Source organism: Peromyscus maniculatus, chromosome 5, assembly GCF_049852395.1.
Source record: "Peromyscus maniculatus bairdii isolate BWxNUB_F1_BW_parent chromosome 5, HU_Pman_BW_mat_3.1, whole genome shotgun sequence".
Lineage (NCBI taxonomy): Eukaryota > Metazoa > Chordata > Mammalia > Rodentia > Cricetidae > Peromyscus > Peromyscus maniculatus.
This window is the reverse complement of record NC_134856.1, coordinates 76,865,519-76,888,686: the sequence shown is the minus strand read 5'-3', so window position 1 is coordinate 76,888,686 and position 23,168 is coordinate 76,865,519. Positions and strand designations below refer to the sequence as shown.

Sequence of the window (23,168 nt, the reverse complement as noted above, 5' to 3'; positions counted from 1 at the left end):
CATTGTATCAGAATGTGTGGAGGATCTGATTAGGGAAAGCACTTATGTAACAGAGGAAGATAATTAACTTGTCACATCTTTTTTTTCACAGGACTCAAGTAGACTCTTGTACAATAGGAAGCCATAGACCAATAACATGGGGGTGATGGAGGTGGGGGGTGGGAGTCTGGGTTTTTTTTCACCTCTTTACATTCTGATTCTTAAGAATTATTACATTTATTTATGTGTGGTGCTTTGTTGTTGTGGTGGTGGTGGGGGTGTGTGGGAGTGTGGTATGGGTGTATGAGGTGGTTTGAAAGAAAATGGCCCCCAAACGGAGTGGCACTGTTAGGAGGTGTGATGTGGGCGTGTGCCCCTGAGAGCACAAGGAAGCCAGAGGATGCTGTCAGTCTATCACTCCTCTTACTCCTTTGAGACAGGGTCTCTCACTGAATCTGGAACTAGGCTGGTGCCAGTAAGCCCCAGACATACCTTGTCTCGGCACCGCACAGCACTGGAATGATGGTCCCATGCATAGCCAAGCTCAGTTTCTCGTGTGGGAGCTAAGTATTTGAACTCAGGTCCTCATCATTGCATGTCAGGTACTCATCCACTTAGCCATCCCTCCAGACCTAAATTTACATTTTAAAGGTATCACAAATAAGTAGAGCTCCTCTCAGAAAACAGAGTTTTTAATATCCAGAGAGTACAGGACAACCTTTTGGTTATATTGGATAAGAGAAGAGAGAAAAATAAACCATTTTATCCATATCAAAAATCAAAATAAGCCATAACTACAGACTACAAATATAGAAAGGATAATAAAAAAGAATATTATGAGCATCTCTATGCCAATAAAATATACAATCAAAGTTAAATAGAAGAATTTGCTAAAAGACACCAACTAAGAACCTAAATGAACCAACTAAATGAAAAGAAATAAAAGACAATGGAAAATATGAATATGGATATAAATTCAAGTGTGTTTCTCAATAAAGGGCTTTATGAGGGAGGGTGAGGGAGAGAGAAAAAGAGAGAGAATATGGATGGATAGTGAATGTCTTCTATTAGAATTAAACACAGCCAGGGAAATGGCTCAGCCTGTGAAGTAGCTCTTTCACCCCCAAGCATATAGACCTGAGTGCAGATCCTCAGAACTGAAGGAAACGCTAGATGTGATCCCCTGCATCTGTAAAATTGGTTCATGGGGTGCTCACTGGGCAGCCATTCTAGCCAAATGTGAGCCCTGAGGTCAGTGTAAGAAGCAGTCTCAGAAGATAAGGTGGAAAGCCATAGTGGCAGGTAAAATGTCAGTCTGGAAAGGTGGCTCAGTGGTTAGGATCATTTGCTGCTCTTTCAAAGGCCCCGAGTTCAGTTCCCAGCATCCACATCAGGTACCTGGTCACTTCAGCTCCAGAGGATTCACTGCCCTCTTCTCGCCTCCATGAGCACCTGCACACAAGTGGTATACACTCAGACATAAGCACATACACATACATTTTAAAAATGTTTTTGAATTTTAAAAAGGAGATGCTGTTAACCCTCAGCAACAACACACTAAAAATAAAAGCAAAACAAAACACTAAGCAAAATAACAACACACACACACACACACACACACACACACACACACACACACACACACACACAATGGGAGACCACAAAGCCTTTGCTTATTGATGTTTTATGGAAACACAGGTTTGGTCTACGGAATGGCAGCAGGAAATGGGGATACTTGTTCTCATTGCCAATTGTCTGTCAGTGCTTTTGCTTTCTAACTCAGTCTTTAATCTGCACTGAACTCTCTTCTTCCGTTCTCATGTGTTCTGTCATTTTGCATAGAACATTTCCCCCTGTTCTTTGAATTGTCACCCACAGTATTTTGCAATCACATTTGTCATCCTGTGAAGGTGTCTTCTTGACTCTACTGAGTGCTTTATAAGTGCATAAAGGCATGCCTTGATCAATACTGTTCTCCCTATAGCCCTGGCCTATAGTAATCTCTCTCTCTCTCTCCCTTCCCCACTTCTGCCCCTCCTCCCTCCTCCCCTGCCTTCCTCCCTTCCTCTCTCCCTCTTTCTTTCTCTCCCTCCATATATACACAGCAGATACAAGTTTATTATGCAATGACATATATTGACAAAATTTCTGTACTTCATAGCTATTTAGGAGACTAGTCCCATTTCTTTCTTTCATATGCATGTGTGGTGGGTACACTCACCCATGTGAGCACATTTACAGCTAGAGGTTGTTAGCCTTTATTTTTTAACTTATCATCATCATCATCATCATCATCATCATCATCATCATCACCACCACCATCATGTGGAGGTCAGAGAACAATTTTGTGGGTTCAGGTCTCTCCTTGCACCTTTACATAGTTTTAGGGGGTCAAGCCCAGGTAACCAGGTATGTGTGAGGAGTGCCTCTAACCACTGAGCCATCTCCCTGGCCCAATCACCTTAGTTTTTATTTTTCTTTCTTTCTTTTTTTTTTTTTGAGATTTTTTTCTATATGCCTGAGAATTTGATTATATATACCACATTTCTGCCTGGTGCCCAAGGCCAAAGGAGGGTGTTGGATCCCCTGGAACTGGAACTAAGGTCGGTTGTGAGACATCACATGGGTACTGGGATCTGGACCTGGGTTCACTGAAAGAGCAACAACTTCTTCTAATCTTTCATAAAGAGCCATCTCTCTTGTCCCCCCTCACTTTATATTTTGAGTCAGGGACCCCCACTGAACCTGGAGCTCACTGTCTGAGCTAGACCGGCTTGCCATCAAGCTCTAGAATCTGCCTGTCCCTGTCCTCGAGCACTGGAGTTATAGGTACTCACCACCATGCCCAGCTGGGGCTGGGGATCCAAACTCCAGTTTATGTAGAAAGCATTTTATCCACTGAGCCACCTCCCCAGCCCCTCAGTCCTCTTTTGAACAATTATGTGCTATAGACATCACGGAGTGACAGTGAAGCTGTGCAAATTTGTCTCAACTCTTTCCATATGCTGGGACAGGGCCCTTCGAAGTACAGCAGACAGTTGACTGAGAAAGCAGCCGAAAGCTGGGATTTAGAAGGCAGATGATTTCTGCCTTTGCCACCAATTAGCTATTGAGGCTTGGTGCAGCCAGTCACTGTCAGCTCTTCAAACCCACTCTCCCTTTCCACCTAAGGCTCACAACTGGGCCATATTCATCAGTTTATCCATTGGTTGAATTCTAGCTAATGTAAGTGGGAGTGATGTGGACTTTCTAAGCCTGGCAAAATATACTTTACATATTTCACCTTCTAACCCAACTCATGTTCCATCATTCCTTTTTAGCCTTCTCACTCACCCAGGTGGAAATAAATATGGCAATATTAGAAGCCAGACTAGAAGTCATTTTGGTAATTAGTCATTCAAACCTTATGTTCAAATGTAAACAGGAAGAAGAACCACTTCTGACAGACAACTACCCCAATATCAGAGGAATCGCTTCTTTACAGTGCATCAAACATTTAAATTTCACTCCTGAAGTTTGACTTTACTTCATTAACATACAATATAGTAATATCTATCACACAGATAAAACACACACACACACACATATATACATATATATATATGTATATATATGTATATATATGCTGTGGAATAATCCTACTGTACATTGTGTGAATATATGTCGCTATGATTGGTTTAATAAACAAACTGACTGGCCAATAGCTGAACAGGATAAAGTTGGGTGGGAAAGCCAAACTGAGAATGATGGGATGAGGAAGGGCAGAGTCAGAGGAGTCGATAGCCAGATGCAGAATGAGTCAGACACACAAAATGGGATAGAGGTAAAAACCACGAGCCTTGGGGCAGCACATAGACTAATGGAAATGGGTTAAGTTGTAAGAGCTAGTTAGTAATAAGCTTGAGCTACCAGCCGAGCATCTGTAATTAATATAAGCCTCAGCTTGTTTGTTTGGGAGCAGGTAGTCGGGACAGGTAAACTTCTGTCTATATATAAGTCCTTAACACAAAGTTTGACCCCTCTTTTGTAAACAAGAGTATGTGTTGTTGTGTAACAAGATTGAATATGAAGTCAATCAGATGTCAAATGAGTGTGTTTTGTGAGCTGAGAAGTGCTATGCAAATATTGGATACACCAGAATCCTTTTTGTTGGGTAAATCTAAGAATTCATGAAATTTAAATTCTGGGAAGTCTTTTCTAAGGGAGAGAAAGAAACTTTATCTCTTCCACTTGCCCACTTTAGTTTTGGTCTTTCACTATGCATATAGAAGTCTTTGATACTGGATTTGCTCGAACTGTAATTTGTTTTAACGTTTTATAATGCAGAGCCTTCATTTAATACTATAGTTTCAAAAACAGCCTGAGTGTGACATCACAGAACCCATCAGAGTAAATTAGGACTGTGGTCAGCATAGATATATTTTATGCAGACGCTATTCAAAACGGCAGAAATCCAGAACTTTGAGGTGAAAAACGGTCTCAGTAAAATGAGAAATCACACATGGTGAGTTCCTTTCCCCAAAAGCATTGCTCCAAGGTCTTAAATGTAGTCACAAATCTTCTGTTGGGAAAGGAGAGGTGAAGTAATTGTCATCATGGACAATTCTTTCACCTAGTACAGCCAAAACTCGCTCTGAAACTGTTCATTTCCTGGATGGCCAGTGTTCTTCCCCATGACCCTTTCCTCATTTCAGAGCATGCCCAGAATATGCTTGTCCGTTACAAAGGCTAATGAGCACAGGGACAGTAACCAGCAGCTTGGAGAAATCAGTCCTCTGCATTTGAATACCTCCACTACAATAAGTCCAGTCAGAATTGCTGGTGTTTCTTGCATTTCTGTAACTTTTAATATGAAAAGGTTTTACTTACCCAAAATGTTCACTTTCACCTTTCACCAAGTCAAAGCATGTTCCAGATAAGAAAACTGGCTGTGGTAGGAGGCATTTCATGATGACTAGGATGGGTTTTCTAAACCTTCTTGTTCTGTTTTTGGTCATTTAAAGGAGTCACATTTTGTAATTTTTTTATTAGATTTGTAGCTAGAGTTTTCCTGCCTTGCCCACAGTCAGGACAAATCTTTGTCACCCACCAGTCCCACAGCTGCTCAGACCCAACCAAGTAAACACAGAGACTTATATTGCTTACAAACTGTATGGCCATGGCAGGCTTCTTGCTAACTGTTCTTACAGCTTAAATTAATCCATTTCCATAAATCTATACCTTGCCATGTGGCTCGTGGTAATTTGACATACAGACCATGCCACAGCAAAACAACTTTTACAAGCCAGACAAAAGTCTGAATGATAAGCTGTATTGTATGTTCAATATATGCTAATTAAATTAGCATGGGTTATAAAGGAAGAATTACTGTTCTCATGGGGCTCATGATTAAGTAAGTGCTGTCTTCATGAGTTTATACAATGTTTTAAAAAACATGAAGACAGACCATTCATTATTCATCAATTTATCTATGTAGTATTAAGTTTTTCTAGCCACAGTGCACTGTAAATGTGGAGCACTCTTCTCAGTCCTAGGCATAAAATGTGATGACCCCCAACTGCTGCCCTCAAGGAGTGTCTGCCTAGATCTGGAAGGAAACTAAAGAACTCAGTACTACAAATTATACAAAATGAATATATCATCTGACATTTGAACATTTAATCAAAGTTTCCAAAGTTCATCTGACATTTTGTGGTCTCTTAAAAATCTGATGAGAAGATAAGATTCTGCTTCCCAAATGGCCATAATTGAAAGAGAATGACAGATAATCAATGAAGTATCCCCAGGATATTAGGCCGATGATGTGGGAGAGCACTACATTGCATCAAACCTGGAAGTTTGAACCGTTTGTTCAAGACATGGACTCCCTTTGGAACCCAGACTCCCAACCCTCTTGCCAAGATCTGGGATTACAGATGCATGCTAATACACCTGATAAACCCATAGTTTTATAAAACTGCTTTGAAGTTCCTCACTCACTCATTCATTAATTTAATAAACATACTAGTTTCTAAGGATTCACAACATTGTAAGCCCTAGAGGGCCAGTGACCTGACCTGTGTTGGCTGTGGTCATTTGGAGGCATAAATAGCCTCTTGATTTGTACTTTATTAATTACACATTGAAAGAACTTGGAGTACAATTACTGTACTCCGAGTGTACCCCAAGTGACGACTATGGTTCCCACAATACAGAGCATCTAGTATAGTCGATGGAGTGCTGTCCCTGAGACTTCCCAGACTCGAGAAAACTCACCAGTTTGAATAAAGAAACAGGATCGAGAGAGTGATCACACCGTCAGCACACTGTGGGGTGATTGTAGACTTTAACTGGAAAGCGTTCAAAACAATTTCTTTCCCGTTTTCACACATACACATGGCATGGATAGACATAAATATAACAACATCGCTGGTTGTCATAAATGAACTTAAACCCCAAACCTGCCAGAGTGCTAGAGAAGCTTCTGTCTGGCCATGGCTGTAAAGCAGAACCTCAGGCCCCAAACCCACAAACTCTCTGCTCCCTGCGTTGATGATGTCTGAGCCAGGTCACCCTTCTAATGAGGTAAATAATTGTTAGCGGATACTACAGTGCTTCTACTTAACACTTAGTAAGATGTAATTAAAAATGGCATCAAGACTGGAGGTTAGGAAAATCAATGGCACTTTGTATATGCTTAAATCTTTAAACATACCAAGATCTGTTTTTTTTTTCTTTTAAGTCTGGCTGAATCCAGTGTATGGTAAACATCTGCTTAATTAAAACATCTCAGGTATCCTTAAGAAGAGCCAGTACTGTATTTCATCCCCATAGTCAAACACAGTACAAAAGTTTACCTTAGTAAAAGGTCTTCGTGCGGATTGCAGCCTACACAACTATTATGTTTTGTAGCTACAAAATGACTGCTACCTAGAAAATCTGTGTGTAGACTTTCAAGGGAGTTAAGGTTGTCAGACCAGAAGCCTCTTACAAAGCGAAAAGCTGTCTTATGAGGAATATTAGAATGGAAAGTTATTCTTTTTCTTTCCTTCTCTTCTTCCTCCTACTTCGTGTCTTTGTTCTTAAATTGAAAATTTGTACAGTATATTCTACTTATGGTCCCCCCTCTTCCATCTCCTCTTTACCTCCCGACCCATCCAATTCTAAGAATTCTGGCTTTAGCCACTTAATAAACATTTCAGGGTCTTTAAAAACGTGCCCTTTTCTTTCTTTCTTTCTTTTTTTGTCTCAAGGGTCACAGTAAGACTTCTCAACCATGTAGGGGAAAAAATCCAGTCTGCTAGCAAAGTAGTGCTACTAGCAAAGAAAACAAAAACCAAACAGGTCTCCACAAACCAAAAAGCTAGGGTGCAGGTGTAGTGGATTTGAGCCAATTGTCATCTCAGGACCATGTGGGAGAAAGCCTTAGTTCCTCCACGGCGTTTGCTTTCTGACTCGAGTGCTTTCACTGATGCTGTTTGCAGAGGCTCGGGAGTCTGTCAGCAGTCTTTTCTGAATCATGGAGACTTTCAGTTTAGAGACCAACTCAGTGGATCTTTTCCCTCCCTTGGTTCCCGGGGAAGAGGAGGTGAGCTGAGCAGCTGGGCCAGTTACCTCCCCAGGGAGCCCGGGCTGGCTTTCGTGGCTTCAAAAACTTTCCAGCGCGAGTGCCACAGCGACGGGTGGCAGCTGAGTCGGAGCCCACGCGGCCCGCGCCTCCCGCGAGGAACTTTTCGGAGTGGCGGTGGCTTGTCACTCTCGCTTTCCGACGCGCCTCCCCCTGGCTCGCGCTCCCGGAGCGCCCTCCCTCCTGGCGGGGACCTTCCCGGGAGACCGCCCGCCCGGCAGTCCGCGTCTCGGCCGCTCGCTGGCCCCGAGGCCCCAAAGAGCGTGCGCCCCTCTCCTTGGCCACCCAGCCGCGTGCCCGAGCCACCGCCTCTAGGCTTTGCACCATGCTTCAGCAGCGTCCCGCGCACTGAGAGCCGCCGATCGTAGGGCGAAGAGGAGCGGGGCACCCAGGGCGTGGAGGAGGGGACCCGCCGCCTTGGAGCCGACTTTTCGCCGATGGTCCAAAGCGACACGTCCAAGTCGCCTCCCATAGCGGCGGTGGCGCAGGAGAGCCAGATGGAGCTGCTGGAGAGCGCGGCTCCCGCGGGGGCGCTCGGAGCACAGGTAGCCACAGCGCCGCGCCTTCTGCTGGCTTTGTGAGCCTCCGGGCTCCGACCTCAGTCCCTCCCGCCGCCTCCTTTCCCGATCGCAGACCTCGCCTCCCCCTCTTGCTTGGGTCTCCTGCGCCACCTCCTCCCCCATCCCCGGGCTGACCGGGACCCTGCCCCTACGCGCCTTCCCCGGCTCTGCTCCGGCTTCCATTTTTTTCCCCTCTGCTTTCTGAAAAGCCTGTGGGAAGGGGCGAGGACGACCTGCCGCTCCGCCCCGGCTTCTCCCGGGCCACGCCGCTCGGCCGTCCGCGCCCCTGCCCGGGAGAAGCACATGGAGAGCCATGGACCAGGCGAGCGGACTGGACCGGCTCAAGATCGTGAGTCCGCGCGGGCGGGAAAGGGCTCCGCATCCCGCAGCGCTGTTTCCGGCCGCTGCCTCTGGTGGTCTCCGCTAGGAGCTGGGCGGGGAGGTGGGATGCTATGCGGGGTCGAGGTGGGCGTGGAACCCCCTGCCTTGTCCCCGGAGAGCAGCCTCTACCCCCCTGGGCTCCTGGGGCTCTGTGCCACCCAGACAGTTCAGCTGTCCTCTTGGCCAGGATTTGCCTGGACCCCTTGTTTCTTTGCTTTTAGGAAGAGAGCAGAGAGTTAGGGGATGAGAAAGTTTTTGTTTCTGTTTACCCTGAAATGGAAAGCCATTCTAGCTGCTCCTGGGTGATGAGTATTAGTGGTTTCTGGAAAAATTCTGTTCCGCTGCTCATTGTGAAATAGGAGAAGTCGGTTGTAGGCGTCGGGTGTGATAAGGTAGCTTTTACATAAGGCTTTGGCAGGTACAGTTGGGATTCCAGACACCCCCAGACCTAGGCGGTAAGGAGTCCTTCAACTTTTATTCTTGGGGCAAAGCCTTCAAACCTGACACTTGGGCTAGTTGGAGAGTGCTGGGAAGAGACTGGGTCGAGTCCAGGAGAATGCTTCTCCTCTGCTTCATGGCTTCGGCTTGCTGATTTCAAACCCACATTTGCCAGGTTGTAAACTGTGATATGTGTATACATAAATAATACACAACATAAAATCCACTGGGATGAGTGCTTACTGTGTAGTAGTGGGGCGCACGTACCGAGAAAGCTCACAAAGATGTTTCCCTTGCTCTGGGAGTATTTCTGTACTGTGACAATGGTAACCCATGTACATAATTCAAACTCTATTCAACTCCTCCTGTGTGTCTGTGACTTTGCATGGGTGCACGTTTGCGTGCTGCTGCTCATTCACATGTGCGCTCATGTGTGTGCAGGCGGAAAGGTTGTGTGTGCTGGGTCAGAAGGTGAGTTGCAGAAGCCCAGTGGGTTCTCTCCTTCAGTGGGTCTCAGAATCTGAATGTAGGTGCTAGGGCTTCCTGCCTTATGGAGCTTTCTTTGACCACTGGAAACTGCATATTTTAACGCAGAATGCACAATTTACACTGATTAGGGATGGGGGAGGGGAGCATGGGCCATAGAGACTTGTAAATCAGAAATCCATTTCTGTTTGGTAAAACAGGTAGGTAGGCTTCCATCTGCCTGGGCTGTTGGCTGACAAGCCTAGGGGTGGACCTGTAATTAGCCAGAGCACTCCCAGCCAGATTCTGCCAGAGGATCCGAATTTGAACCCACAGAGCTCACGTTTGTTTTAGGCTCCTGATTTTATCATGATACTTGCTTGCCAGCTGAGAAGAGGTAAAAGATGTACTCGGAGACCTCAACCGTGCAAGGGCGAAGGGCTTGAATATTGAGAGAGGAAGGTAATTGAGGTGTCTCTTCTCTTTGAGGTTTCTTTAGGTATTTTTTTTTTAGAAAAGTTATTATTTTTATGATTAAAAATAGAAGTTTTGAAATCTTGGCAAAGTTAGAGCTGATACACTAGGAGGAAAAAAATAGAGTATTCAGGTGAGAGTACTAATTTACCCAATTATTTCTAATTAAATGTAAAAAACCAAATACCCAGAGTATAAATTGGAATTACTGAAACGTGGACAGATAGAATTGTCTCCCTTCAAATAATTTATTTTCCTGTAGTTTCATGAATGGCAAAAGAGACATTTGTGTGGGTGGGTCTGTTGGAGAAAACAGTGAGTTAAAAAAAGCTAAAGGTCACAAGTCGAGTTATCTGCAATACTTGTCAAGGGAGGTGGCATTTGAAAGGACACTTGAAGGGTGTGCTAGATTTCAACAAAAACTTTGAAAAACATCATGGGAGCCACATGTGAAGCTATTGTAGAAATTCAAAGTCTTCTCTATAATATGTATTTGTAATCTCTATTGTAGATTAGCATGGGCAGGATTAACTTGGGTAATGCCAGGCAAAGGTTCACAGGGCTATTTAAAGTCCTATCTTGGAGACTTTGAATAACAGAGATGTGTGGGAAGGGTTCAGGAAAGGAGCCATAGACAGCTCACTGAACAGATCCAAGGAGAATGTTCTCTAGGCTAGTTAGGAGTGCAGAGGCAAAGCTGCAAGCAGGGGAGGTTAATGGATGTTCAACAATTTGGGCAAGAGTTAGTAACGTCTACATTCAAATAGATGAAAAGGCCACGGCTATGTCAGGTTGGCCTATGACCATCAGACCTTTCACAGACCAAGCCAAGAGAATTAACACATGACTGCACTGATACGGGAAAGAGATGAAAAGGGGGAATGGATTTTATTAATACATGTATGCTAAGGAAGGTTTAAATGTTCATCTTCTCCTGCTTTTTTTTTGGGGGGGGGCTCCTAAAAATGAAATGAATGTTGCCTCAACTGTGTTCATCTCACGTGCATTATGTGAGTGCAGAGTTGCCCTGCTTATCTTGTATCGGGTAAGTTCTGGCGTCGTGGGGCCCTGTGAAACTTGGCAAACCCTAAAACCTTTCGATCTCTGTTTGGGTGGAACAAACTGACTCTAAATTTTACCCCAGAAAGAAGGCTGCCTTGGGAGTGTCTTCCCCTCACCTTTTCCTATTTCTATTTCTTTGCCATTCTCATTTTGTGTGTATGTGTGTGTGGGAGGGGGGAGGGCCGGGGTCATGTTTCTATTGATGAAGGTACTAAATAATAATTCTCCCCCAGAAACGTACAAGTGGAACCTCCATTCATAAATAAACTTCTTGGCCATCATTGGCTTCAAGACTCAGGTGCTTCTTCCTCCCCCCACCCCCCTTCAGGATTACAATTTTCATAGGAGCAAAGTGAAAGATAGATCCACAAACTCTTAATCATCTATTTTGCCTAAAGAGATGGGATACACTTACCCATTTGAGCTCTGCTCCCAAGGGCAATACCAGGAAAAAAGCAGATGTGTTTATTATATGAGAAGCACAAGGTCATGTCAGTACGAATCTTAGAAGTGCTGATTTCACCAGATTGCATTGGCTTTTAAGGAATGGCTGGATAGTATGGGAGCATATCTGGAGGCAGAAAGTCAAGGTTTTCCTAGAGCTCTTCAGGCTACAAATCTGATGGTCTACTATACCAGGTGTTAGCTCCCTGTGGCCTCTGGTCACTTGATACGTGGCTAGCCCAACCTGAGATGCGCTGTGCATCTGAAACACATACTAAGTTTCAAAAACTCACTGTGCAAATAATAAACAGGACACATCTCCATGAAGAACTCTTAAATGTGAATACACATTGAAGTGAGAGTATTTTGTTTTGTTGAGTTAAATACAAGGCATGCATTGTTCTAATTAATTTCCCCCGTGACTGTGGCTACTAGAGAATGTGTATTACACAGGTAGCTCACATTCTTGTCGAGCAGCATGACTCTAAAAACTGTAGCTGGTCCTTCTCTAGGGCACGGGGAAAGCTCCTGGGAAGGCTGGGTGGATGGGAAGCAGATGAGAAGGACTGGAAATAAGACAGTGACAGAAGAGGAAATGGACTGGAAACAGAACAGGCACTCTGCAAATTAGGCCTCAAAGAGCCGGTAGCCAGCCAGCATTTCCAGTCACACCTGACAATGAAGGACAGGGAGCAGAGGGCCTGTTTGTTTTGCTCCTAGCAACAGATCCCAGCTGGTTCCGCCCCAGCCAGTTCCCCAGCTGCCTTTCAGCACACCATAGAAACACAGTCTGGTCATGGCAACATCCTGGTCTGCTGTAGCAAGGAGCTTTATCAGAAATGAGTGGCAGCCTTCCTTCCATAACTCTTTAATCAAGTTAGTCCCGGCTCCGCAGAAACACACTTAAGTCCTTGGTGTATGTCTTGTCTCCAAATGCAGTGGCTGGGTTCCCATGCTGTAGGAGTTACTTGGACCCTCATTCCTAACGATTGGTTGCTTTCCTGTTGAATGGCTTTGGAGAAATTGAAAAATCATGCCAATCAGAAATTCTGAGTGTGTTTTTGGAATTCCAAAGATAATATTTGATATGAGGTTTAATTACTCTATTAGTTTGAGCCCTCCCTTCCACTGTTCTCCACATCCCCCCCACACTCCAATTTGTGGGGCTGGGGGTGGACTCTAGTGTTCTGCACATTCTAGGAAAGCACTCTGTTGCAGATCTGCATCCCTAGCCTAGCTTCCTGTTTTACAGTTTCCCCCTTGCCGCCTTTGACTCGAGTGTAATGTGCCAAATGTAGTCTTGACTTTTTCTGGTAAAGTTTACCTGAATGTGTTAACCCTGTGGAGGAGGGGAGTAGAAGAACTCGTCAACTTCGTGGCACTCAGACATGTCTGTGTTCTACTAACCATGTATGTACAAGCACTGAATATTGCAGTTTTGTTTTGTTTTGTTTTTTTTTGTTTTCAATTACAGAGAGTTACAATTATTTATGATGCTGCTTAAAGTAATTGAGCCTTTCTCAGGAATCCTTCCAAGTCTGGCATTGTGGGGGAAAAACAAAAGATACATCCTGTCTCGACCTTTCCCCCTCTTCCTTCCCTATTCAGGCGCTCACTGGGTTAAACCTCACTTCCAGGACAACCCTTTCTTCCCTGCTCTATCTGCCAGACCTCACCCCAAAGAGCTGCACTGGTATTGCCTCCTGATTCTGCTTTTGTGTGAGCTGAATCCACATGAAAACCAATTGTATTTCCCTTTTCCTAAGGAGGCAATCTCAGCTACTTTTCACCTAGCAAAAGACCTAAGGACTTTGTTCACGGTCAAGTGCCTGTGAACAAGGGGGCCTAATGGATCCCTCTTGAATAATTTTGGTCATGTTAACATTGTTCCCAAGATGAAGAAAGTCTGAAATTCAGGGGGTGAATGTCAGCATTACTAATTGAGTGGAAGCAAACTAGTTTTAGGCATCAGCGTTTTGCCCATGGACAGCAATTTGTCACATATGAGCCTCAAGCACACACATCTTTCTTAAAGCTGTCCCCAGGGGCTGTCATGAGAACTTTGTTTGCCCTGTTGAAATCCCCATAATTAACTACTACTGCCCCCTTCACTCATCGAAAGTAAGATGTTAGCTACCTCTGCAAACACGAGCATTTATCTGCTGCTTTCCAAACAAGTCTGTTTTTGAAAATTAACCAGGGCTGCAGATTATTCACACAAAGCTCGTACTCAGATCACCACATATTTTGAGTATCTTTTAAAATATGTTTGTGTAAATTTCTTAATTTTGTTCTAATTTCTGAAATCTCTGATGTGTTTAGACAATTTAATTATGTGCCTTTCCCTCACTATAATGACACAACGTAGTTTTATGTAGCTGCATGTCAACACCATTCTGAGTATAAATGAGTGGCTGTTGGGGCGTTCCAAGGAGTCAGGAAGAGCGTGTGTTTGCCAGAGAGTGTGGGTAGCCTTTTGCACTCCAGCCAAACTCCTTTCTTTTCCCCTTCTTCCTCCTTTCAACTGGGGCTGCTTTAATGCTTAACTGTCTCAAACAGTAGGTGTCATGTACTTGCTAATCAGCACTGAGAGACGATTGCTTTATGCAGATAGCTGTGCCTAAAGTAGACAATCAAGGAAACACTATTTCTTTCCCAAATATAGTTAACTAAATATTGTTTAGTTCTTATATGCCCTCCAACTGGGGAGAGGGTCCCCCCCTTTTTATAGTTTCTTCATTTTAGCTCTAACTTTCCAGGGTATAAAGTAATTTTTAAAAAGCAAGCCATTTCAGACAAAAGGGACTTAATTTTAAATATGCATTGAGCTAAAAGAAGCTATTATTTCTGGACAGATTCATACATTGGACATAATAGGTTTTAGACTTTTTTTTTGTTTTACTTCTATTACTCTTTCTCATTCTTCCTTCTTCCCAAGAAGTCCCTCTCCTTCTTCCTTCTTGTGTGCACGCCTCACAGAGTTGGTTAGGACTGACTGCATGAGCATGGGTAACTTATCAGTGCTACAACACTGAAGAAAACGATGCCCCTCCTTGGACCACCATTAGGTATCAACAATCCCTCAGAGAAGGATGGGGCATCATGAGCCCCTCCCATTACAGGACGGAATGTTGACGGGCCCTGTCTTTTGCAGGTCTTATGCGGGCAACCACATCTGCAGTGAGCTCATGAGTGCTTCTTCACTAGGTCATGTTCAGAAAACACTTTTTTTTTTCAGCACTTCTCCTGAACCTCTGGCCCTTACATTCTTTCGGCCTCTAATTTTGTGATGGTCTTTGGGTTTTGGTGGTAGGAGGTGATACAGACATTCCTCTTGGGGCTGAGGCACGCTCTATTTAGCAAAACAGTAGCAGTGGGTTCTCCTTTAGGGCCTATGAGTGCCCCAGACACAGGTTCCTGAAAAGACTTATAGTATAATTCCTGTGGAGTAGGCCTTTAGACAGTGAAAAAAAAAAATAGTTATTCTGAAATGAGTAAAATAACAGAATTGAGATATAAATGAGCATATTGGTTTATTTTGGCTCCAATAAATATGACATGTACTGAATGGCAGCTGCCTATAACAGTATAAAATTCCAAATGTTTAATGCTCTTAGTCACTCCTTAAAGATATGTGTGGTTGGGGGAGAGTGTAACCTGCTAGTGGGTCTGGGAAATGGCTCAGTGGATAAAGAACTTGCTATGCAAGCGTGAGGGTCTGAGTTTGAATCCCCAGAACCCACGTCCAACAAGACCTGGTGGCACACAGCTCTAGTCCTAGCACTTCTGCAGTGAGACGGGACCACAAGGACACCAGAAACCACAGAAGCTTGTGGCCCGGCTAGCCTGCTATCCACTGCAGCATACCGCAAGAGGTACTGTCTCAAACAACATAGAAGGCGAGGACTGATACCAGAGGTCATCTTCTAACCTCTGTACAAACACACAAACCAACACACACACACACACACACACACACACACACACACACACACACACACACACACACACACACCATTTACATACAGACTAAAAAAATAACAGTTTGCATATACTTCGGTATACCATACTTTTTTTTAAGACTATAAACTGTGTCTAAAACAGTTGAAAACTGAAAAACTTCATAGCACATACATTCTGTTGAAAGCTAAGTACGCCTAAAATAATGTTTGCAAACAATATTACCAGGAGATTCAAAAAAACTAATGTGAAATATGAATGTCTGTCATCTGTCCTTCCTCCCTCCCTCCCTCCCTCCCTCCCTCCCTCCCTCCCTCCCCCCCTCCCTCCCTCCCTCCCCCCTCCCTCCCTCCCCCCTCCCTCCCTCCCTCCCTCCCTCCCTCCCTCCCTCCCTCCCTCCCTCCCTCCCTCCCCTCCTTCCTTCCCTTCTTTTTTTAAGGACAGCAGCCTCCCCTCAGCATTCATTCTCTGTTCTCACAGGGCTGATTGTGCAATTTTGAGTAGCCAGGAAAAGCTTAAGACACCCAAGCAACTGAAGAACAAGCATTGTTATCATTAGAAAGATGAAATAAAAAATAATAGAATTGTTGTTTCCTAGCCATTTCAAAATGGTACCAAAAGGGAAAAGAAACACAGCAATAAGATTATATTTTGTCTTTGTTCTCAAAAGTAACATATTCTTTACGAGGATAAATAATGTGTTTCACATAGACCGCTCGCAAGTGTCCTAAAGAAACATGCTAGATCTTACAAAATTCTTTCAAAGTAATAAGTAATTTTCCATATGGAATCATGATTTTTTTAAATGTAGGGGATTTTCATACCTCTTTTAGCCTTCTTTGGCCTGGTAAAATGCCTTTGTCCAAACCTTTACAAAATAATTGGAAAAGGAAGAGTGCTGTTAAAAGAATGTTATTTTTCAACAGTTTGCCGAATGATGTTTATATAAGTAAGAAGAATAAGCTGTGAAGTGAGGAGAGCCTTGTGTGTCACACACAAAACCAGCCCCGCTCCTCTTTCCTTTTACAAAGTTGAGAGTTAATCAGACGCCATGGAAACGTGTTTGTATTACATAAAGCCCTTAGATACTTGGAAGAGAACAAACATATTTAAGAATTTTTTTTTCTTTAATATTGCACCACATTCTCACTGATGGCAAATCCATTTAAATGGCTCAGGACACAAATGTTCACAATAGATTTCAGCCTGCATATGCTATGCTTTATAAGGTATTTTTAGTTTTATGAAAACCTTATAAATAATCAAACATAATCAAGTAGCATTTTCAAAACCTGAGTATGGTGATTTTTAAAAGGCAGACTGCATAACTTTTGATCATCTAATGAATTTTCTGTAAACCTAACAATAACTGATATCATGTACTTCAGCCGAGGATATTCCTTCCACTTCCAGCCTTCAAGCGGCTTTCACTTTTTGTGTAGTATATGGATGCTTATTGTAAGCTAGCTCTTACCCTAAATTCTATAAGTAACTCTCGCTTGTGTGTGTGTGTGTGTGTGTGTGTTTGTGTGTGTGTGTGTGTGTGTGTGTGTGTGTGTGTGTGTGTGTAAAGGAGGTCCTCCCACATGTTAGGTAAGCATTCTACCTTTGAATTATATTCGGAGATCTTCATTTCACTTACTACTTAAAAACAAACCTGTGAGATATGCTTTTGTTTAATACATAAAAACAATCACATTTGAAAATAAGAGTGGTTCTTGAAACGTAAAGAATTTTCTCAAAGTACACAGTAGGCAGTATTCCCATCTCTCTATATGTATTCAACTCTAAAACTCAGGGTTGAAGTATTTTTACACATATACAGATTAGATGTCAGAATAAACTGTTTTCTTCAAAGTTGTAAGAGCGATACTTGTGTTTTAATGTTTAATGCTTGCAGTGACTTCTCTTGCTTAGAATTCACATCAAATCATGCATAGTTTATTGCCAGTGCTCTGAATGTGAACTCTAGAACAGAAATAGAATAGAAAAAGCAAGTTGGCTGGTAAATGTTTGTGCTCAACTCAATTCTGTTTTTGAAAGAAACCCTGTCAGTTTCTCCCGTTCTTACCTTTCTTGTTTGTAAATGCCTTTTCAAAACATTTTATCTTTAGTGGATTTCCTTCTTGGATGCAAAACTATCTCAGCAAATATACATTGCCTCAGTCTACCAGTCACTAAGTGCTTTGTCTAAACTCCGCCCCTGTATACTTACAGATCTGAAAGAAGTTTTAATGGTTCCCTGATATTGATTTTCCAATGATGCCCATACAACAGCAAATTTCTTACGAACTTGGGCTTCTGACACTTTTGGAATGGGGCTAGATTCCTGTGAAAGGTTATGATTATCTTATTTCTGTCTCTCTCTTTCTCTTGTATGTAGTCATATGGAAAAGGAGCCAGGAGGAAAAACAGGTTTAAAGGCTCAGATGGAAGCACATCATCAGACACCACCTCAAACAGCTTTGTCCGCCAGGTAAGGGAGCTCTCAAGTCCATGGTCTTGAGAAGTAGATGTAAAATGAAGTTTTATTGTTTTAAGTGGTTTTGAATTCTCACTCTGAAGATTTATGCAATATTTTTACTTGAAATTGAAGTGAAACGCGTGCAGTTTAATGTACTAATGAAAATATTTATGCTTCAAGTGTGACTCTGAATAATAATTGCATTCTTGCCTGGCAAGTTGGGGAGAATCAGCTGCAGAATTCATTATGGAGCATTTTCTTCTCACAGAAAGACAGAAATGCTACAATGGAGTGAGTTGTGGGTTTTGGCAGTCTTTGGGAAAGGGGCATCTGTGCCCACAACTATGACACGGCAATACGGATCTTCCTTTAGCTTGTTGTCATCCTCGCCCCCCTCCTCCTTCCCCTCCTCCCCCTCTTCTTTCTGTAACTTTGGATTGATAAAGAGAAAACTGTCTTTGGTCTTGAATGGTTCTCACTTCTACGGTTACATAGATTGTATGATGGCTTCAGATGTAACTTAGCTGTTTGTTGTTTTTAGAGATTGAAGCAGTCTTCATGTCAGCAAACTACGGTAAAGTCTTGCCCAGCAGAAAGCATCAGGCTGCCTAATAAACACTCGTGTATTGCAACAGAAAGTACTTCAAGTCCCAGAGGAGGCACACAGTAGTCAGTCCTCCGAGGGGCATGGTCAGTGTTACCTCATGAGCATATTGAAGCTTCATGAAGTGTGTGGGTGAGCATGTGTCATCTAGCACCTCTCAGTGACCCTGGACATAGGAGAAGGATATTTAGGAGAGCATGCTTTCCTGGCTGATTGATGGTCAGTTTCTGGCTAGTGAATCTGTGTATAATTCCTTTGGATGCAGCTCACTGCCTAGATCAGTGGTTCTCCTGGAAACACTGAGTGGCTTCTTTGGATGTCACTTGTTTCCAGTACCTCTTGGGTCTTTTATCAAGAGCCCAGAGTCTGCTCTTGCCCCATGTGTGTTTGGCGGGAGTCCTCTATGAATCCTGTTTTGATCTTTTATGTTTTATTTTTGTTTTTGTTGGAGATCATAACACCTGACCCTTTCTGTATCCCAGTTGATTCTGATGACTTTACTGACCCTGTCCCCAAGAGTTTCATTCAGGTTTATTTGTCACAGTAGACAATGTGGGCTTTAAACATGTCTGCCTGCTGTGTCTATAGTTACCGATTCCATAGCAATAATACAGATGGTCCTTATGTAGGCACAGATGACTTTTGTCTAACCATCAGTCCCCTCGTGCACTGTTTGAATACGCCAAAGGCACAGCCAAGTAGCTTTTAGGCAAGTGGGAAAAGAATTTTATCTCTACCAATCAGGAATTGTTTTGCTTACAAGAAGTCAAAAAAAAAAAAAAAAAAAAGACAGTAGGTTATGAAGGAGGGAAACTTGTTTGCAAAGAAACATTTAGAAAGAAAAAGATCAAGCCAGGTGTGGTTCCCTAAGTGTGGTCCCTCCTAGATCAATGTTTCACTGGTGTCAGGGAGCTGGGCATAGTGTGAGGAGCTTATGGTAGGTTTACTTGTCTGATGGTAACATACGCAGAACTGGTATTAGAGTCCCTAGGAGGCCTGAAGGGCCTGGGATTTAGTTATTTAGCTTAGGTGAGTCAGTTAAAGGGAAGGTAGCCAAAGCCTTTTACATGTCAAGCTCCCACTTTGATTTTGTTCTTGGGGTAATGGGACTGACCCTGGAGAGCGCAACTGTAGAACTCTGAGTCATTGCATCAGGGTTGAGCATTGGATGATGCAGAGCAGACACCTCTGAGAGTCTTCGGAAGAGGAGCTGCAGTGAAGCAATAGATGACGCCAAGCAGCTTGAGGCAAGTGGGTGAAAACTGAGGTGTTTCAAGTGAGCAAGTTATAGTGAATCAGAATGAATGGTGTGGAGTCCATCATTGCTCCTTTAAGCACTTAACTGAAAGGTCAGCTCCTTTTTCCAGCCGTCCCTTTTGCCATGTGTTCCTCATATATGAAATTTTGAGATTTCAGTTCACAAGGAGAGATTTCATGGATTTCTGCACTGCCTATGAATGAACTGGAGTTTGTTTTTCCTATCTGTAATGTCTTTTTTTTTTTTTTTTGACATTGAGTTCTTAGGAAAGTATGTTTGTTTGAGACACAATTGTGAGTGACTCAGGCAGCTGTTCAATCATTTAGATGTAGATATTGTTAAAACATATGTGAGCATGTAAGAAGGAAAAAAATCTAGTCAAAAGAGTCAAAAACTGGAGGGCCTCTTCTAGAATCTCAATGGAATGAGGTACTTTGTAAGGCACAGATCTGGGGTAGCAATTATCTAAGCAGCTCATCAGAAACCTGCTCGCATCATCCAGAGCAAAGCCCAGCGGCCTGGTAGGGGCTTCGAGTTGGAAATTATCCTTTTTTTTTTTGATAATGTAATCTCCATTGCAACAACATTTTTATTTTCCTGCCATATGAAATTGAACAAAAGCTACTCTGACATGGTTATATCCCTAATAGAAGTGGATTGGGGGAGTGTTTGCAGAAACTCGTGGCCAATGGTAAGAGTGAGCATGCTAGGTTGTTATATAATGTGAAAATGTTCTTCTTATTGTCAGTAACATGTTTGTTAAACAAGTATTGGTTATGTACCTGTCTGTGGCTAGGGAACATTTACAATTAGTATCAGAGGGGTGTTTGATCACCAGAACTGGAATTTATTTTCTTCTTTTTCATTTTTTTAATGGAGTCTTGCTGTACTACTCAGGCTGGTATTGAACTCATGAGCTCAGATTATTCTTCTTCCTCAGCCTCCTAAGTACCTGGGACCACAAGCATGAAGGTTATAATGGCATTATTTAACAGAACTATTCAATTAGATTCATTATGGTATTTGATTTAAAAATAATTTCTATGTAATTTGAAAATCTTAGAATTCTGGGGTTTTTGTTTGTTTTTTTAATATATTACAGTACACAGGCTTTAAAAACTGGGAAATGGGTACTTTTAGGTAATTATACTACTGATAGTTAAATGGTTTAAGACCTGGGGCTATGACAATTTAGGATAAAGAAATTGAGATCTCTCTCTCTGTCTCTGCCTCTCTCTCTTTCTTTCTCTCTCTCTCTCTTTCTCTCTTGATAACTAGTAGAAAATCAGGGAGCTTGTTTCAGATGACTTGCTTCTCCTGAAAAATCGTGTATGGATTTATGTGGGGAAAGCTTCTTCATGGGGGCCAATAAGGTTAAATAAGATGAGAAGTTTGGGGTCCTAGTTTGAGATCAGTGGCCTTGGGAGATGAAGAGATAGCAAGGAGGCTGTATATACAGCAAAAGGCCATTTGAGGACTCAGCAAGAAAATAGTCATACACTAGGTCTCAGCCTCGGAGCCTCAGGCTCTGGTACTGTGAGAACATAATTCTCTCTTGCTTAAACCGTCAGACATCTGGCATGGCTGCTCAAGCAGACTAACAGAACAAATCTATTTGCGAGGTGTGAAAGAGGTCTTTCTTTTTTAACTTTCAATTCTTTTTTTTTTTTTTGTTTTTTTTTGTTTTGTTTTTTGAGACTCACTATGTAGCTCAGGCTTTCCTGGAACTTACTCTGTGTACCAGGCTGTCTTCGAACTCACAGAGATCTGTCTGCCTCTGCCTCCCAACTGCTGGGATTAAAGGCCACTGCCCTTCTTAACTTTCAATTCTTGCTCTTATTGATAATAGGTTATGTTTGCTAAGAAGCATATAACTCACGTGCTCACATCCGTGGACTTAGTCAATGGACCCATACAACCACCATCACAAAGAGTCAGCATTCTACACCCAAATCCCTCAGCTAACTGCTTTCAATCTATATTTTCTCCTTCTTAAAGACAACCAAGTTCTTCCTTCCTGATATGAATTCATTTTACCTCTTTTGAGATTTTAGGTAAACTAAATTGCTTTATGTCTAAATTTTTACACCCAGCTTCATATTGGTCATAATCATCCATTGTGGCCATTTCAATACTTGGTTGATTTTCTCTGCTGTACAGCACTGCATTGCATGGGATGTGCCACAGTTAATTTACATGCGTTGCCCTTGAAAGACACTGGCTGCTTTCTCTTTGAGGTTAAGAAGACAGTGCTGCCGTGTAAATTCTTGGGTGTACTATTAGCACATATGGATGTACTTCTCTGCAATAAATACAATGAAAACTGTGATCATATGGGGTGTATATGCTCAATAAAGTCAGTAGTGAAGAACAGTTTTCCAAAGTGACTGTCAATTCACATTACCTCTGGCAACATCTGGCCATTTCACTGTTCACAAGTAGCCAGCACTTGATGCCAATATTTTATATCTCGGTTACTCTCTGAAAGTGGGATGGTTATTCACTCTGGTGTTAGTATTGATTTGCTTATAATTAAGTCATAATTTCTCTGTAGCTAAGAAACATCTGGGGAGTGTTATATATAAATACACACAATCTGAACGATCTTCTGAGGGTTTTATAAAATCATTCTTTATACTAAATATGTCATTAGCCACAATAACTAGATTTATACATATTTGATTAAAATTATATCATAACTATTGGAATACAATGAAATGTTTTAGAATTTTTTACAAAGTGGAAAAAAAAGGCTAAGCAATAAAAGGATACAGTGCATTTTCCTGTGGTTAATTTTTCAGATTGCTGTTGTAGTTTTTCCAGTTGTTGTTGGTGTGTGTGTGTTTCTCTAACTAAGCTTAATTTTTAAAAAGAATCCTTAAGAAAATAAATGCCCATAAGGAAGTTCTGCTTTCAGCTTTGAAGAAAAACTACAGCTACCATAAAGAGGAGCTCTGTCCCAGGCGCGGGCTCCATTTTGTCAGGCACCTCTCCTCATTACCCAACCATGCAACCCTCTTTCTGGCTTTGGGAACCTGCTTAGATTCAGGGATTTAAGGATGACTCACTCCTGCCCCCGTTGAAAAGGGTATCTCTCCAGTACATCAGTTTCATGCTAGAGCTGGGCTTGGTGTTGTGTCCTGAAGGGGCCTTTGCTCACAGGCTTCCTGGCTGTCTATTACAAACATCATGGGATTTCCCATGAGAGAGTGGAGAGACAGAGTTTACTCTAGGCTCTCCTTCTTTCTATATGAGCTGTTATGATGTGATGGGCTACCTAAGATTCCGTGTCACACATTTTGGCACCTGTCCTGACCTGTAGTTTGTTAAAGTGTTGATTGGAAAGAAAGTTAATTATGTGTTTACTCTGCCTCATTTGTTTATGTTGTGGGTAAACCATCACCTTGGTATGCTCCATGGGCAGTATATCCTAAACTCATAATTTTCATATTTTTCTCTTAAATCAGTTATGA

At 42.5% G+C, this 23,168-nt stretch overlaps 1 protein-coding gene across 7 annotated transcripts in view; it reads left to right on the top strand.

The window, feature by feature from the left end:
• The first annotated feature begins 7,869 nt into the window (after positions 1-7,869).
• Cacnb2 (calcium voltage-gated channel auxiliary subunit beta 2) overlaps positions 7,870-23,168 on the top strand; it is a 357,073-nt gene continuing 341,774 nt past the window's right edge. For 4 of the 7 annotated variants that reach the window (XM_006989938.4, XM_016008208.3, XM_006989931.4 and 1 more), the window contains exons 1-2: positions 7,870-8,130; positions 17,753-17,845. In XM_006989938.4, the coding sequence (XP_006990000.1) occupies positions 8,023-8,130; positions 17,753-17,845 (201 nt within the window). In that variant the 5' untranslated portion in view covers positions 7,870-8,022. Of the gene's footprint in view, positions 8,495-17,752; positions 17,846-23,168 lie in introns of all 7 variants that reach the window. The other 3 variants (XM_006989940.4, XM_006989933.4, XM_006989932.4) reach the window with 1 other exon arrangement.